Here is a 15,836-nt window from a genome sequence, read left to right as displayed (position 1 = left end):
TGATGTCTTTAAACTTTTGTTTATATACTGTAATGTATGTACTAACTAGAGTACAGCCTCAAAGGCAAGTGGATGTGGCAAGACATTGCTGTGGGTTGGATGGCGAATCATTGGAATAAAATAGCTTTGATGGCAGAGATAGGGATGGATATTGGAAGTGAGGCATTGAATTATTTGCCTGAACAACAGAAGGGCGATTTACAAAGACACAATGCTACTGCCTGTGTGTCAAAGAAAGCAGAAAGCAGTCAGTCGAAACAACATGCCTGATTTATCTCGATGACATGGTTCTGAGTCTTAACACCACAAACAAACGCAGCGGCAAAATCAATAAATAACCAGTCCTCATTAAAACAGCTTTTACTTCTGACTGCTTCTGCACATCAACCAGGAGGATTCCTCATGGGATCTATAGAGACAACAAGACAGACAGCCTTCTGTACAACAGGCACAAGTCAAAGATGTTCACAGATGAAAGAACCAGCTCCAATACCGACACAAGAGCAGCAACACAGAAGATGCATCGAAATATCCTTTCAATTACAATTTCTGAACTACCTACACCACACGGCAAAGTGGTGACACTTGACCTGTGAGTTTTTGGAGATACAAGCCGTCATTTGGCCCATTTTTTTGCTTTGACTCGTAAGCAAAAATTTGATATACAAGACTTGTATGAGTTGTAGTGAAATAAAGTCAAATTACTTAAGGAGGAAGTCAACCCAAAACTGCACCCGCTTTTAGCCATCTCAGCGGCGGCCATTTTGTCACTTGCTGTCGACTGAAAATGACATCACAGTTGCTCAGGGCTCAGGTAACGACCAATCGCGGCTCGCCTGTTTTCTGAAGCTGAGCCATGATTGGTTGTTACCTGAGTCCTGAGATGTCATTTTCAGTCGACAGCATGTGACAAAATGGCTGCCCCCTGAGATGGACAAAAACAGGTGGATTTTACTTAACTCATATTCCACAAACGCCAATGTATTTAATGAACAATACTTCAAAAAAGAGGCTCCCAGTGGAAGTTTCTTGTCAAACTAAATAAAGAACAAAGAGATATATACACATGCATTTAAAACACCGCTTAGCTTTGCCTTAAAAAAACCTCCATTAGCATCATGCTAACAAACAATTCAAAACGCCATAGACATTGGTGTCACGGTGTTACACCGCTTTAAGTAACTAATATTTGAGCACAAACAGGAACAGTGCCACTGTAGACAGGTAACATAATACTCAAAGGCATATGTTCTTTATTCTTTGCCAAAAATAAACATTACTGCATCTTACTAAGTCAGTTGACTAGAATCATGTCAACTAGGAAAATGCTGTTGTTCGCTTGGGATTAAGTAATAGAAACAGTATAACTAGTAGTTGTCATGGTGTTACCTCCAAAAATACTTTTGAAAGTTGCAAAAGCCCCTCGTCAGCTTCAGCTGCCTCAATTGTCCATCGTTTTCTCCCCAGGGGTCAATAAAAGCAATGTAAAGGCTAAAAGGCTCCAGGCTTGCAAACATGACATGAAGTATGAGTATGATAGCGCTGTCTGGGAAGGCGAATAGGAACACAAGCACAGACTATATTCCACTGAGTCATATCATCATGGAAGTTGCTCTTGAACACACCACAGTCATAATAAATGACCTTCAAATGCTTTTCTGCCCTAAAGGGCGACAGAAACAGAGAAACAAAGCCTTTTGAGAAACAACACATTATGGAACCCCATTACTTCTTCTATCATACCCAATTTGGTTTATTTACAAAGGCAGAATGCCTGATGGCAAAGAAAAAACGTTGTGTGTGTGTGTGTGTGTGTTTTTGAGCAGATGAGAGAAAAAAGAAAAACCCAGACAAATCAATTGTCCTCAAGCACTTCATCCCAGCAGACAGTTGCCATGGATATGCAATATGGTTTACACGTTGAGAGATCAAAGTGACGACGCAGAGGCAAGGGCATATCAAAGACAGGATTCAAAGCAACTTCTTAATATTCCCTGCGGTGCTGCTTCGTCACCTTGAACTTTTATATACTTCATACAGACAGGGCCAAAATCATTGGTACCCTCCTTTGAAAGAAAAGTTTGTTGTGTTGAGTTATTTCAGTAACCATTGAGGGTGTTTACATTTTTTTAGCAGAAGGGTGCCAACAATTTTGTCCATTTGTGTATGTTCCATAGAAATACTTAACGCAGAATCTCATCTCAGGGGGGACTGCCGATGTTTGACTTCAAGCTTCTCACTACTGTCTGTCCCTCTACTATCCATCGAAGGGTTAAGGAAGTTGAGGACAGTCTGTTGTGCTTGCTATCATGTCCAATCTCCGCTTTGGCAGGCTGACAAGGCTCACACTTGTATTACACGGGGAATCAATGGCACTGTGCCCTATTCTTATCTGTCACACTGCCATAACTTGTCCTGTCCATGTTTTTACAGACCAGATAAGAAAATGGGTTGAAGACTGATGATGATTGAAACGGCATCACAGATTATAAGATGAATAAAAACAAACATTTCAATTTAACAATTAAAAAAATACTATCCTGTGCCAAGGATTGAATCTTAAATGCCAGGTTCCTCTGACAGCTTCGAAGTGTAACTTGTGTTAATGTGTTGTATCAACTGATACGTAGGCTTACATATTGACACCAGTAAAAATGCGTTGTGAACCTTCTATATGGTTGAAAGCAAAAAAAAAAAAAAAAACATACATAAAACAAATAGACAATGCTCCATCTCAACACAAACAAAACTTGCGTTATCATATACTGGAGCTCTGAACGTTAGCACCAATGCTAATACAACATGAGACTTGTCCTGGCAATAAAAGAGATCGTACTGTACTGATTAGGGCTGCTCGATTAAGCGATTTTGAACCGAAACCGAATTTTCTGGAAAAAACGATGTTAAAAACGTTCAATTCTGTACGTTCGATTTTTTTATTTTTGCTGCATCTAAGCCACCGTAGTTTCCTCTGCATTTCCGCTTCCTCCCACGAGCGCAGTCCAATAACAACAACAACAACAACAACATCCATGGCTACCGGCGATTCTGCTATTTTCTCAGGCAAGTGAGCGTTTAATTAATAAATCGGGCAAATATAGATCTGTAGTGTAGCGTGTGCCCCGCATGTACAATACAACCCGTGAGCAAGTTACTCAACGTCTGAAAGACGTCCCTATTTTTCTCCTCTACAACGGACCTCTCGTCCAACCGGTGCATTGACAGTGCATTGTATTATTGAGTGATGATTTTGCACTAATCATTGATTTATGTTTAAGTAAGACCAGGGTGAAAGGTGAAAGGCTGGTCACCAGCTGGTTGGCAAAATGACTTGCTGACAGACTGTTTGGTTTACAGACTTGACTGTCTACCTTCTCTCATGTTGATGATTTCGTTTCAGATGGTGCACTTTCTTCATTCGTTATTGGTTTAATTGAGAACAGATCTGAATACTATTGTATAAGTAAAATGCTGTTAACCCCAATGGATTGTTCTGTGTGTATTAAGTTAAATTGACTGGCATTTTGAGTTCAAAGAAATAAAAATTCAGTTTAAATAAAAGACATTCAAAATATTTCATTTTTCATTATTTTACAAAGAAATCGTAATTGTAATCGTAAAATCGGGTTAGGGGAGAAAATAATCGGGATTTTCTTGTGAAGCAAAATTGAACAGCCCTAGTACAAATTATAAACTATTATCTTTCATTTAATATTGCATAATGTTGCCTATTTCATTTGGGAATTTTGTCTTTGTAGAAGACTGTTTGATCTGAATGTAAGCGAGAAAGTGTTGCTTGCCCTTCATTTTAGTGGGTCAATTCAAACATAACGAGATCCGAGATCAACTTGTAGGGCAAAACCCTCAAGTATCATGAGCCCCTAAACCAAATATTGATATTTCCAGTGATCTTTTATGGGTTTGTAGAGACTAAAAAGAGGGCGGGGCAATGGGAGGATGTGAGGCGGGCGTCTAACTGGAAAAGGTAACTCAAGTAAACAAAAGAGTGCTCAACTTCACGGTGTTGGTTTCAGCAAAATTGGCGATGTGGCGATTATTTCTCTTTTTCTCAAGGACCAGCCAGCGTATACAGCACAGCAAGGGTTGCTGGCACACAGAAAACTCTAATTGCCCCGAGGCCAAAGGCAGCCACTTTCAAACAGGGTCGTTCATCTTCTCCTGGAAAAGGAAATGGTCTTCCGCCCTGATCCTTAATCACCCCCCTGCCGCAGTGTACAAGGTCATCAGAGAAGCCTTGCGACAAACAGACTTACTCACACACTCAGCGTGTGCTGTACGCTATAAACAGACATGGCTGAAGACTACCGCTGATTTCGACAAATAAGGCATTTTATGGTAGAATCTAAGAGGTGGGGTGAGGTTAGAATGTGGGCTATTGACGCCCAACCACTGCATGATCATGTTTGCGGATGACTTCCACTCCTCACAGATTCAAATGACTGTAACAGATAAAATGTAAAACTGCATTAAAAGTGGAGTTCAAAATAATAGCTGAAATAAAATCACTTATGCAAGTGAGAATGTTGAAGCCGCTTTGCTGTTCACGTAATCAGTTGATGTTAATCAAATAATTTATGCAAAAGGCTTGTATTGGAAATTCATTTGAAAATGTGAAAAAGGGGGCCACTTTCGATGTGTTATATTCGAAAGCAATTCTTAAAGTGGAAGTCAACCTAAACATATTTTTTTCAAGAATATGTTCTATGTAGGCCCACTAGTTGAAAGAGGACATTCTGCTTAATAATGCTTTTATGCAATATAGCAAAATCCATCCATTTTTAGCCATCTCAGTGGGCGGCCATTTTGTCACTTCTGTCGACTGAAAATGACATCGAAGTTTCTCAGGGCTCAGGTAACGACCAATCACAGTTCACCTGTTTGCTGAAGCTGAGCCATGATTGGTCGTTATCTGAGCCCCGGGCAACTGTGCTGTCCTTTTCAGTCAAAAGAATTGACAAAATGGCCGCCCCCTGATGTGGCTACAATATTCATCAGAATGCCTTGTTTCAACTAGTTAGCCTGCATAGACATATTCTTGAAAAAATATGTTTGGGTTGACTCCCCCTTGAAACATGGCAATTTTAAAGAATATTAAAACGAAAGATGCCATTACCACTGTGAAATTATGGCAGAATATCTTGTATTGAGTACGTCCACACAATACAATACAATTTTTCATTTTACAAGAGACCGCATTGCTGAGGGGCATTTGTGAAAGTGGCATTTGTATTAATGGAAAATATGTAGTCACAGTTGTGAATGTACTATAATTTGTTGCACCACTTGCATTGTAACACACGGTTTTTGACAAAATTCCCCCGAGAACACATTGCCGTGGAATATTTAATAAATGGTAATGGTATTCCGAGAGAATTTTTCATGACAGTGTGTACATTTTCTATGGTTGCCTATATCCATGCAATGTAAGGAATCTAGTGTCTGCGAGTCTGATGATACTCCACTCACGTCCTATAAATGACCCCGAGCTGATTCTGCTTTATTACTTTAATGCTCACAAAAACAGTTTAGCTCAGAAGGCTTGCTTGTCACACAGCGCGAAGTATAAACAGATAGTTCGGTTTCAACATTGCACTTTGGTCTTGTGGGATCCGTTTTGAGCATCCTTTTCAATCCTTTTCACAATTCCACACAGTGGACGGCAATTATGACTTCAAGGGTGTAATAACAAATCAATGTAGGCGTTATGCAATATCTGATGCTGGCAGCTTCACATCTTCCAACTCAGCCAGAGGTCCCATTTGGGTTCAGCGCTTAATGAGTGCAGACCAAATGAAGCATTCCATTTAGTGTCTTTTTAGCAGATGAAAGTTGAAATGTAATCACCAACAGTGAAATTTTATCGGTCTGAACCTTCTAACATTTTACTCACTGCTATTAAAGTAACAACAAACTGGAGTAAGTAAAACATTAAAAACAGCTTTGACGCATTACACCAGTGCAAACTACAACCACAATTACACACGCAATTGCACCCCCCCCACAATATCACGGATTTAAGCAACTGTTTTTTTTCCATGTATTTATACAGCATGGCATACATACTTAAAAAAAAATTGTGGGTGGGTCTGGAATGTATCACCTCACGAAAAGAAGAAAAACTGCACCCGCCTTCCTGCTTTAATGCCAAACTCCCCGAACCACATCAAATCTTGTACATGTGCTAAACAAAATTATATAAACATTAATATAAACACGTAACCTTATTTGTCTGAAATGCGGCCATGCTCTTTTTGAGGTTGAGGAATTGGATTAAAAACGTTGCAAAACCATAGAGAACCATATAGCGTTAACAAGCTAATTATACGCCACCTCGTATTATTTCAATATTTGCAGAATACCACTGGGATGTATGCATATGAACAACATAGCAGATAGGAAGGAAAATAAATAAACACTGCCGCTTCAGCCAATCACTCGACGTGGTACAAATAAAAGTGAAGAATACACAAGTTAAGAGAAAAAGAAATACTGTGGAACCTCAATGATCAAAAGTAATCCAGAATTGGCTTGTTGGAATTCATTTGTGCATGTAACTGATTTTAATGAACTGTATTGTTCATACTGTAATCTGTTTTCATTTCCGGTTCTATGGTCATCATCCCACTTTCCCATCACTGGTAAACTTGTGGCGATAGCATCACCAAAAACACATTTGGAGTCAAATGGTTCCTGAGTGGACATCTAATAAGATTCTTGCTGCTGTCACATAGGATCTGTCTGTTTGAGCTTCAAGTTTTGTTTCACTTTTGAGGCATATTTTGATGCAACATTGTTTATTCCTCTTCGGTCGTACCGCTGTAATTAAATAAATGAATACTAGCCAAGGAAATTTAGCGTTTACATAAATCGTTACGCTGCGACAATCACACTGGGGGAAAAAAGGTAAATTAAAGACCAAGAGAATATAGGCTCTCATAGCAAATTCCTAACTTTTTGAAAAGGCTAAGCACAGGATTTAATAAGTGACTGTTCCACTTGTATAATCCACGCAAGTGTGCCGGCACCCGCTGTGGGTTGGATGTCATCTGTTCTTAAAGAAAAAGAACCTGGATTTGAGATGTAAATTCCCCCAATAACATGCAGGGGGTTACTTAATCCACAATTATGCCAACAGATATGCAGCATAATTAGGGGACATTTGAATTTCCACCAGTGAAGTGAAATGTTACACTCAGCTGCCTTGATCCATTTGCATAGTGTTAAATCAACACCGTCTATGTGTTCAGGCTTATCTTTGGCACTTTGTTGCTTCCACCGGAGGTTTGCATTTTAATTGGACACGTGTAGAAGGTTTAATCAGTCAGAAATCTCTGAAGTCGACGCAGCGCGAGGTGAGACTGTCGCTAACCAGAGGTTGAGCTATCCACGGAAACGCAGCTGCATATACGTTGGGCCGGCGCCCTGCTGGGTAAGTGTCGGCTGACAAGAAGGTAGGGTTGCGCACATAAACGTACACACAAACAAGCATTTCCTGTGGTTCTATACAAGCTGTGAAAGATGTAAGGGACATTCACTGCAAACACCCATGGTGTCATCGGCCTACAGTGAATATAAATATGAAAAAATTTATGCATGAATTGAAGATGGGAAGGTGCCCTGGAAATTAATAAACATACAGCCAATTATATTTCCTCATATAATATCCAGTGAATAACCAACAAGCCTGATTTTTTATTTATTTATTTTTTTTCCCCAAGAGGACCAAGCGAACACGTCTGACCCGCAGATAAGCCATGTAACGCGAAAATGAACTAGAGGCGGGAAGAAAAGAGCCTATCTTTTGTCTCCACGTCCCTTCGGAGCGATCATTAATTAAGCGTGAGATTGGCTCTTGCCACCCGGCGCTCATTCCAAAGGGGTTGAGGGATTTGCTAAATCTCACCTGAGAGACAGAGACGGCTAGTGTTTGTGAAGTGGACTGAAAATAGATTTGCAAGGAGACTAAAATATATGTTTCGGTCTACTAAACACACACACACAAGCGTACACAAACATGAGTGATGGCGCATCTTGGGTATTGAGCCTAGATGTTCTGTTATTTTGTCATTGAAAGGGAGAGGATTCTTTAAGGCTGGGTTTAAACAACAATTCACACAAATCGTTTTTTTTCCTGCTATGGACTACTGGTCAGTTATATCAAATTATGACTATGCACTAAAAGATCTGGAAGAGTCGTTGCGCATGGTGTCAAAGTGGACATCAGTGAATCATGAGACTGCACTAAACTCACTTCTGCTTTTTCTCCAGATTTTATTTCTTACGATTCCATCAAAAAGGGTAAGAGTAAGGCAATGGAATCTATAGGAAAGCCTAGACATGTTTCTGGCTGCCTAGTGCAATTCTGTCAGGCAGCGGCGGTTCTCCACCGGGCCGCACAGAGAGGCAGTGCAAAAAATATTTGATTGCTTGTCAGTCTAAAGTTAAGTTTTATTTTGAAAATCAGATGCATCCACCTTTGCCTCTGTACACGAGGCAAAGCGTACATCTCAGTGACACGGTAGTTAAAGTGGGAAGTCAACCCCCAATTTTTTTTTCAAGAATATGTTCTATGCAGGCCCACTAGTGGAAACAAGGCATTCTGATTTATTTTGCATTTGTGGAATATGAGTTAAGCAGCAAAATCCACCCGTTTTAGCCATTTCAGGGGGCGGCCATTTTGTCACTTCTGTCGACTGAAAATGACATCACAGTTGCTCACGTAACGATCAATCACAGCTCACCTCTTTTCAGAAGCTGGGCCACGATTGGTCGTTAGCTGAGCCCTGAGCAACTGTGATGTCATTTTCAGTCGACAGAAGTGACAAAATGGCCGTCCCCTGAGATGGCTAAAAACAGCTGGATTTTGCTTCTTAATTCGTATTCCGCTAACACTATATTGCTGCTAGAAGGGAAAGTCAACCCAAACATTATTTTTTTCATGTATAAGTTCAATGCAGGCAAAACTTGTTGAAATACGGCGTTCTGATTAATGTTGCATTTGTGGAATATAAATTAAGCAGCAAAATGTACCCAATTTTAGCCATCTCAGGAGGCGGCCATTTTGTCATATCTGTCAACTGAAGATGACATCTAAGTTGCTCAGGGCTCAGATAACGACCAATCACCAGCACCTTTTTTGCCTTTTGTTTTAAATTAAATACTTAATCTTGCACACAATTTTGCCTGCTGCGTTTGGGTCCTCCTCCACGTGACGGGACAAATTGAGTTCCCATGAAATGTTAGCTTAAAGTCAGTTGACTTGACATCTTACCTGGATGGTGGGTGGCGAGCGCTGCTTGCGAGTGGTGGTCGTGGACAGGGTGGTGGTGGTCTCGATAAAGGTGGTGGACATCTCAGGCGGTACTGAGGTGGTTGTGCGTGCTGCGCCCCGACTGGCCGGCACATCCCCCACCAGCCGAACGCTGCCGTTCACCTTGATATTGACGTGGCCTTCGGCAGCCATGTTGAGGACCTTGAGGCCATTGTAGTACAGGCCTGAAAGCTGGCCCTGGTAGGGCCGCTTGCGGTCGTTTCCACCAATGGAAATAGTCGCTTGGGTGTTGAAGATAGTGAGTTGCCGGCCTGGGACAGGAGGAGGTGAGTTATATAGATAGCATAAAAAATAGGTTGTATGTATGGAAAGTAGAATAAAACTTGTATATAATTACTTTTTCATTAACTGATTGCTAAAATGGATGTGGATGTAGAAAGTTTAATGGTGTAAGCTGGTGAATTGGCTTTTTGTTTTAAATTAGAGCACAACTATTCAATAGCAAACTACTGCCACATGAGCTGTTATTTTAAAAACTCACTCACTGGACATTTCATGAGGTATACCTGCACAATCGTATGCAATTCCAAACACAAACAGTGTCAGCCTTAAATATAGCAATGCTTAAATATGTTATATGTCATATACACCTAATGTGATTTTAATATAAAAATAAATCTGCGTTGTCAAAACAGAGCATTATTTTGACGACGATCCAATTACCTTCTTCAGGTATACCCTTTGTAATGTCGAGTGATTTTCCCAGCCCTAATGCTATAATAACAGATGCAATGTATTGTATGAAAAGAGAACACACATAAAATAAAAACTGTATGAACTGCAAAATTTTGCACTCTTAAAGAATAAGTCAAACGCCAAATTTTCTTGACAATAATACGTTGTATGCAGCCCACTAGTCTAAACACAGCATTCTGATTGATATTGTATTTGTGGAATATGAGTTAAAGCGGAAATCAACCCAAACATGTATTTTTTTCAAGAATATGCTCCCGGCAGGCCCACTAGTTGAAACACAGAATTACGATTAATATTGCGTTTGTGGAGTATGAATTAAGCAGCAAAATCCACCCGTTTTTAGCCATCTCAGGGGGCGGCCATTTTGTCATTTCTGTCGACTGAAAATGACATCACAACTACTCAGGGCCCAGGTAACGACCAATCACGGCTCAGCTTCAGAAAACAGGTCAGCCGTGATTGGTCGTTGCCTGAGCCCTGAATACTTGTGATGTCATTTTCAGTGGACAGAAGTGTTCGTCACGTCCGCCCCTAGAGATGGGTGAAAACGAGTGGATCAACTCTTATTCCACAAACACAAAATTGATGAGAATGCCTTGTTTCAACTGGTGGGCTTGCATAGAACATATTCTTGAAAAAAAATATGTTTGGGTTGACTTTCTTTTAAGTAGTAAAATCCACCCATTTTTCTCCATCTCAGGGTGCGGCCATTTTGTCACTTGCTGTCAATTGAAAATGACATCACAGTTGCTCAGGTAACAACCAATCATGGCTCAGTTTCACAAAACAGGTGAGCCGTGATTGGTTGTCGCTTGAGCAACTGTGATGTTATTTTCAGTAGACAGAAGTGACAAAATGGCCGCCCCCTGAGATGGCAAAAATCGTGTGGATTATACTAAACTCATATTCCACAAACACAAAATTAATCAGAATGCCGTGTTTAGACCAGTGCGGCTGCATAGACCATATTATTGCAAAGAAAATGTGGGGGTTGACTTCCACTTTAACATTCTCTGCACACAACTGTGGGTTCATATGGTAAAAGGTTTAATAAATAATCATGTCCGGTGTTACGATCAAAAATGAGCAATCACACCATGTTAAATGAAAAAAAAAATAATAATAAATGTAATTAAGATAAGCCCAAATACTATGAAAACACACCATGCATTCATTATGAAATGAAAATACACTTATACAAGATAAGGCTGACAATTAACAATGCAAGCTTGTGATGTGCACGTCATAATACATTTGGGTAGAATGCGTAGGGGTTGGGTTGAGGAGGGGTGGGGGCGCACAAGATGCTCATGTCACAAAGGCAAAAATGAAAGCACATGTGCAATCATGCAGGCAGTAGCACTTAATGGCATTTTTTTAGACATGTTTTAGCACTTGTTAAAGGGACTTTATAATCGGGTTATATTGGTTTGGTGCAATTAACTTTATATATCGTTTATAATGTGATTATGTTGAGTCATAAACTTGATTATGCAGCTAAAAGAAAGGTTGAGAGAGTGATGGGGTTTTGAATTCATGATGCTGGGGATTTTTTTTTTTTTTTCCATTCCCTTCCCAGTCCCTTTAACTGGTTTCAAGGATACAACCAAAGATTTACATGATGACAGTGACAAAAGACGCAATGAGAGCTAAGGGTAAATCAAAAATGGAGGAAATAGCAAAAACTGAACTGAAATATTTTACATGTTTTTAAAGGGTTTAAGGGGTGGTTTTCCATTCACGGAGGTTGTAAGGGAACAAGCCGATGGAATGAGAGCAAATCAAAGATGTGCACTGGAGGGTTGGATAGAGATTTACCTTTCTCCTGAAGCCAATCTTCTACTGGCCGGGTATATTTGAATGGGATTTTCTTATTTGCCATTTGATAGCGCTCAATGTCGCTGTTGCCTTAAATTTAACAAACAGTTTGAAAGGGTTGGCAACACACAAAACACATTTATACAGTGGTTTAGAAGAATTTTATCATTGTTTATGATTTTTTTATGAAATATTTATGCTTTTTTAAACAAGTATCTTTTGATTGTTTTTTTTTTTAAATTGATAATATCCTTTATATCAGACGATTCCACTTCACATTGTAAATACACATTCACAGAGATCATGGGAGCTAAATGATTTAACCTTCAAGAATCAAGTAGGCTTTAGAAAAAAAAATACATAAAAGTCTGCAAAACAAGCTGAAAAAAACATGTTCATTATGTTTCACAAGATAAACAATGACAGGTATTAAGCAGTTAAATAGGTAGACATCCATGAACATCTTCTTCTGAAGCTAATTGGAGGTAATCGTGCGTTAACTCCCACTGGACACCACCTGCTTCTAAATCTCTTGGGCCACACATTAATTTGGTGTAGTGGTTTGTATGCAGGAAAGGAAGCGCGTGGCAGGCTAGGAGGTAGTGAGAGGTGTCTGAAGTAATGCAGATTTATGGGGAGGGAAGTCCGGTGGTGACACGGATTTGTGCAGGACAAAGCATACTAATGACATCATTCCTTCCATAGTGGAAAGACAAACAGAAGAAAAAAAACCACACACACCGTATTCCCATCATCAGGACGTGTTAGACGTACATGTCGCGTTTGTACAATATACTGAATGGCCATGTAATCTGAGACCTGACAGAAGCATTTTGGAGGCTGGCAGAAACATGAATGGATCCATGTTGTCCTTCGGGAAGGTGTTGCAAGGAGAAAGATTGGAACCGGAAAGATTTGTTGCTTTAACACCGGTACAATGACCATATATAACTGCAGTGTAATGTACTACAACTTATGTATCACCAGTTTCTGCCTTGGCCACATCATAGATCAGGGATGGGCAACTAAAATGCTGGAGGGAGCCACAATTTTTCATCAGTGCTACTCCTAACGTAGATATATGACAAGTATGCTGTTTTAAATATGGGCAAAATATGTGCTGTTCATTTATTTCATTTTTCATAGATCTCAATGCATATAAAAGATCAAATATCCTAACCCAACAATAAAAGGTTCAAAGCAAACAACAAAATGACCATTCAAGGACGGTACAAAACTGCTGAACTCATTTTGTGCATTTTTCACAAAAATCAGCTCACTCAAAATTGTGACATTATCGAGATACGATGTTTGTCCTGCATATCAATCCAAATTCACAAAAAATATGTTATGTTGTAGTATAAGGCATTATAAGGCCAATTGGATGTGCAACTAATCCATGCCCGCCATCTTGAGGTGCTTAAAACTACAGTTGGAGCATATTTGAAATTTGGGACGTAGAAATTTACAGATTTTTTTCTTCAGTAATTTTTCTGGGCTTTTTTTGTTGTTGTTTTTTTTTTACTCATTTACCACCAGTTTGTGGAAAACACATTGAAAGTTTATCAATGTTTTTTTTAAGAATCTTTTGAGTTTGTAAAAACAACAAAAAAAAAAGCTTATTTTTTAAAAAAAGAACTTTTTTTTTTTTAATCAATAAAAGGGGCCACTCAGAGTGTGGTCGGCAGTTGTCCATCCCGGTCATAGATCCAACGGCAACGAAAAAAGGCTCTGCATTAAGTTCACTTTGCCCTTCTTAATGGCATGCCAGAATCATTTATAAAGTACTACTACTACTACCTTAAATTAAGTGTATAGTACATTGGCTGGGTTACAAGGTCCCCTCATTCTGTGTCAGTGCCTTTTATGAAGGTCAGTCACCCGGAAAAAAGGTGTACAAATCCCAATTCAAACAGACCATAATTCAAAGCTAAATTACTTGCCTTCTTAAAAAGGGGACAGGTTGCTCTTCACACTATTGGAACAAATCAGTGAAGGCTCCCCCTGCATTGCTAATGTGACAATATAGGTATAACCCCCACACATCGTTGTGGTAGATTAATCAAGTGACAGTTCCACTTTGATTGAATATGGCACATGATAATTGTCCAACTAATGAGGGCAATCTCTATAGTTTGCCAATTTGATATTCAATTTGGTCATTTGAGAATTGGATGACCTTGCCAATTAAAGGGGCCCTTGTTACAGAGTGTCTTAGAATGAGGACTGTGAATAGAGTCATCCCATGGCACATGGCACTGTCTGTTGGGGAGACTAATGCTCGTCAAAATGATTGCACAATTATTTAATTAAAAGAAAAAGTATGCTGATGTTCAGGCTTTCAAGTTTTTTCTTTAAACAGTTGAGAATATTCATTTTGAAAGGTTACGGTTAAGAGGAATCGCTATGGTTCCATTTATGAATTCAAACTCAGATTAATAGAAATCTCTAACTCCTTATACAAGACCTTATGTCAAGTTAAGTTACCAATAGTTTTTATAGATCCTGGGCATCGTGCAGGAACATCTTGTGAATTGACTTTCAAGGTTAACTGAGATGATGGTTTCACCTTGATTTAAAACTTTGCTAAATATAAGTAAATATCTGTTACAAGCTTAGTAGAAAATTGTAGCTGAAAAATGTGATTAATGGTGATCAATTACGGAAAATTTTGTGTTTAATTGGTTTAAAAATGTAATCACACACACACATACATGGGGGGAATATTTTCACAAACATAAATACTTGAAGAGTGCCATGTGTTGGTTTGGTTGCTGGCTTGCCACATTAATTTCACTGAGGTTCCATCATGGCACCAGAGTGCATCAAAATGGTGAAAAATGGCCTCTGTGACAGGCTCCAGACATTCCGTCCATTTGGGGAAGATGAGTACATTTGATGGACTGTGCTCCTGTCTAAAGATGGATATGCGCCACCCTTGGTTATACAAACACATCATAACACCTAATCATACCTTACTTTAATGATGGCTTCACTTTCTCTGGCAATGTTTCACATTTATTTTCTATGCTGAATTCTATAGCCATTCATCCATTCTGCTGTGCATGGTTATTTGCTCACTGCTATTCACTTTCTGCTTTCAATGCAATCAGCTGCCCTTGCACATCACAGCTAAGTAACTTTCTTTGCTCTATAGTTTCTCTTCTTTTAATTCACCCGTCAATACCTTCGTCTTATTATCTATGTTTTAACACATTGAGGTCACTTTGGATACTTTGTGAGAACATTTACAACATTTCCAATACCCCCCATCTCCTTTTTCTCTGATTGCCCTGCACCTACACATCTTATTCCAACAAATCAAAGACAGTGAGTGAATAACTTCATCATCTATCCAGTCGCTGTGAAATGATAAAGGTTCTTGGAGCTCTTAGTATGTGATTGTGTCTCGGACATGGATAATCTTATTTATCCTGTGGATACCAGCGTGAGTTTTAGAAATGGGCTGCTTGGTATTCAAAAACCAAGACACAGTGAAACAGTGTGCTGCTGGGTTTGCATGGCGATCAGTGTGCTTTGAAAAGGCACGTGTGTGTCTTACTATGGGCCTCATAAGCCTCTTCAAGCCACTGCAAATAACGGATACACTTTCCTCGGAGAGGGTAGTGAGGCCAATGGTCACTCAACTGAGACGCTCTAAAACGTCCCCAAAAAGTCCAACGACAAGATCGTGTCATTGAAAAGTAGGCAAGGGAAGGGCTCGTGAGTTTTATATAAGGAAAGTGGAACCATCTCACTGAACAGGCCTTGCAGTAATGTGGGTCGTGACTAAAGTGCAGAGAATTGTGGGAGAGATGTATGTGAGAAAGCACTTTTGTGGGCTGGGGCAAAGATACAGCAGTTACACATAGTGAAAATTACAGATGAAAATGGTTTTGAATGAGGTGGGGTATATCAAATGCATAGGATAAATCACGGATTATATATTACATTATGGCTACTTCATTTG

General features: G+C 39.5%; 1 protein-coding gene across 11 annotated transcripts in view; it reads right to left on the bottom strand.

The window, feature by feature from the left end:
- The window catches only part of nrxn3b (neurexin 3b), a 221,780-nt gene that overhangs the window by 17,502 nt on the left and 188,442 nt on the right, over positions 1-15,836 (bottom strand). For 10 of the 11 annotated variants that reach the window (XR_015084051.1, XR_015084052.1, XM_086019782.1 and 7 more), the window contains 2 exons: positions 11,867-11,956; positions 9,293-9,603 (listed from right to left, as the gene is read on the bottom strand). Coding sequence is in view for 9 of the 11 variants with exons in the window: in XM_086019782.1 (XP_085875908.1) it covers positions 9,293-9,603; positions 11,867-11,956 (401 nt within the window). In the remaining 2 variants the exon portion in view is untranslated. The remainder of the gene's footprint in view (positions 1-9,292; positions 9,604-11,866; positions 11,957-15,836) is intronic. The other variant, XM_086019781.1, reaches the window with a different exon arrangement.

The sequence above is a fragment of the Filicampus tigris genome, chromosome 20 (assembly GCF_054856515.1).
Source record: "Filicampus tigris isolate MCC_2025a chromosome 20, RoL_Ftig_1.0, whole genome shotgun sequence".
Classification (NCBI taxonomy): Eukaryota; Metazoa; Chordata; class Actinopteri; order Syngnathiformes; family Syngnathidae; genus Filicampus; species Filicampus tigris.
Note: the sequence above shows the minus strand (reverse complement) of the source record. Positions and strands in the feature narration are given on the sequence as shown.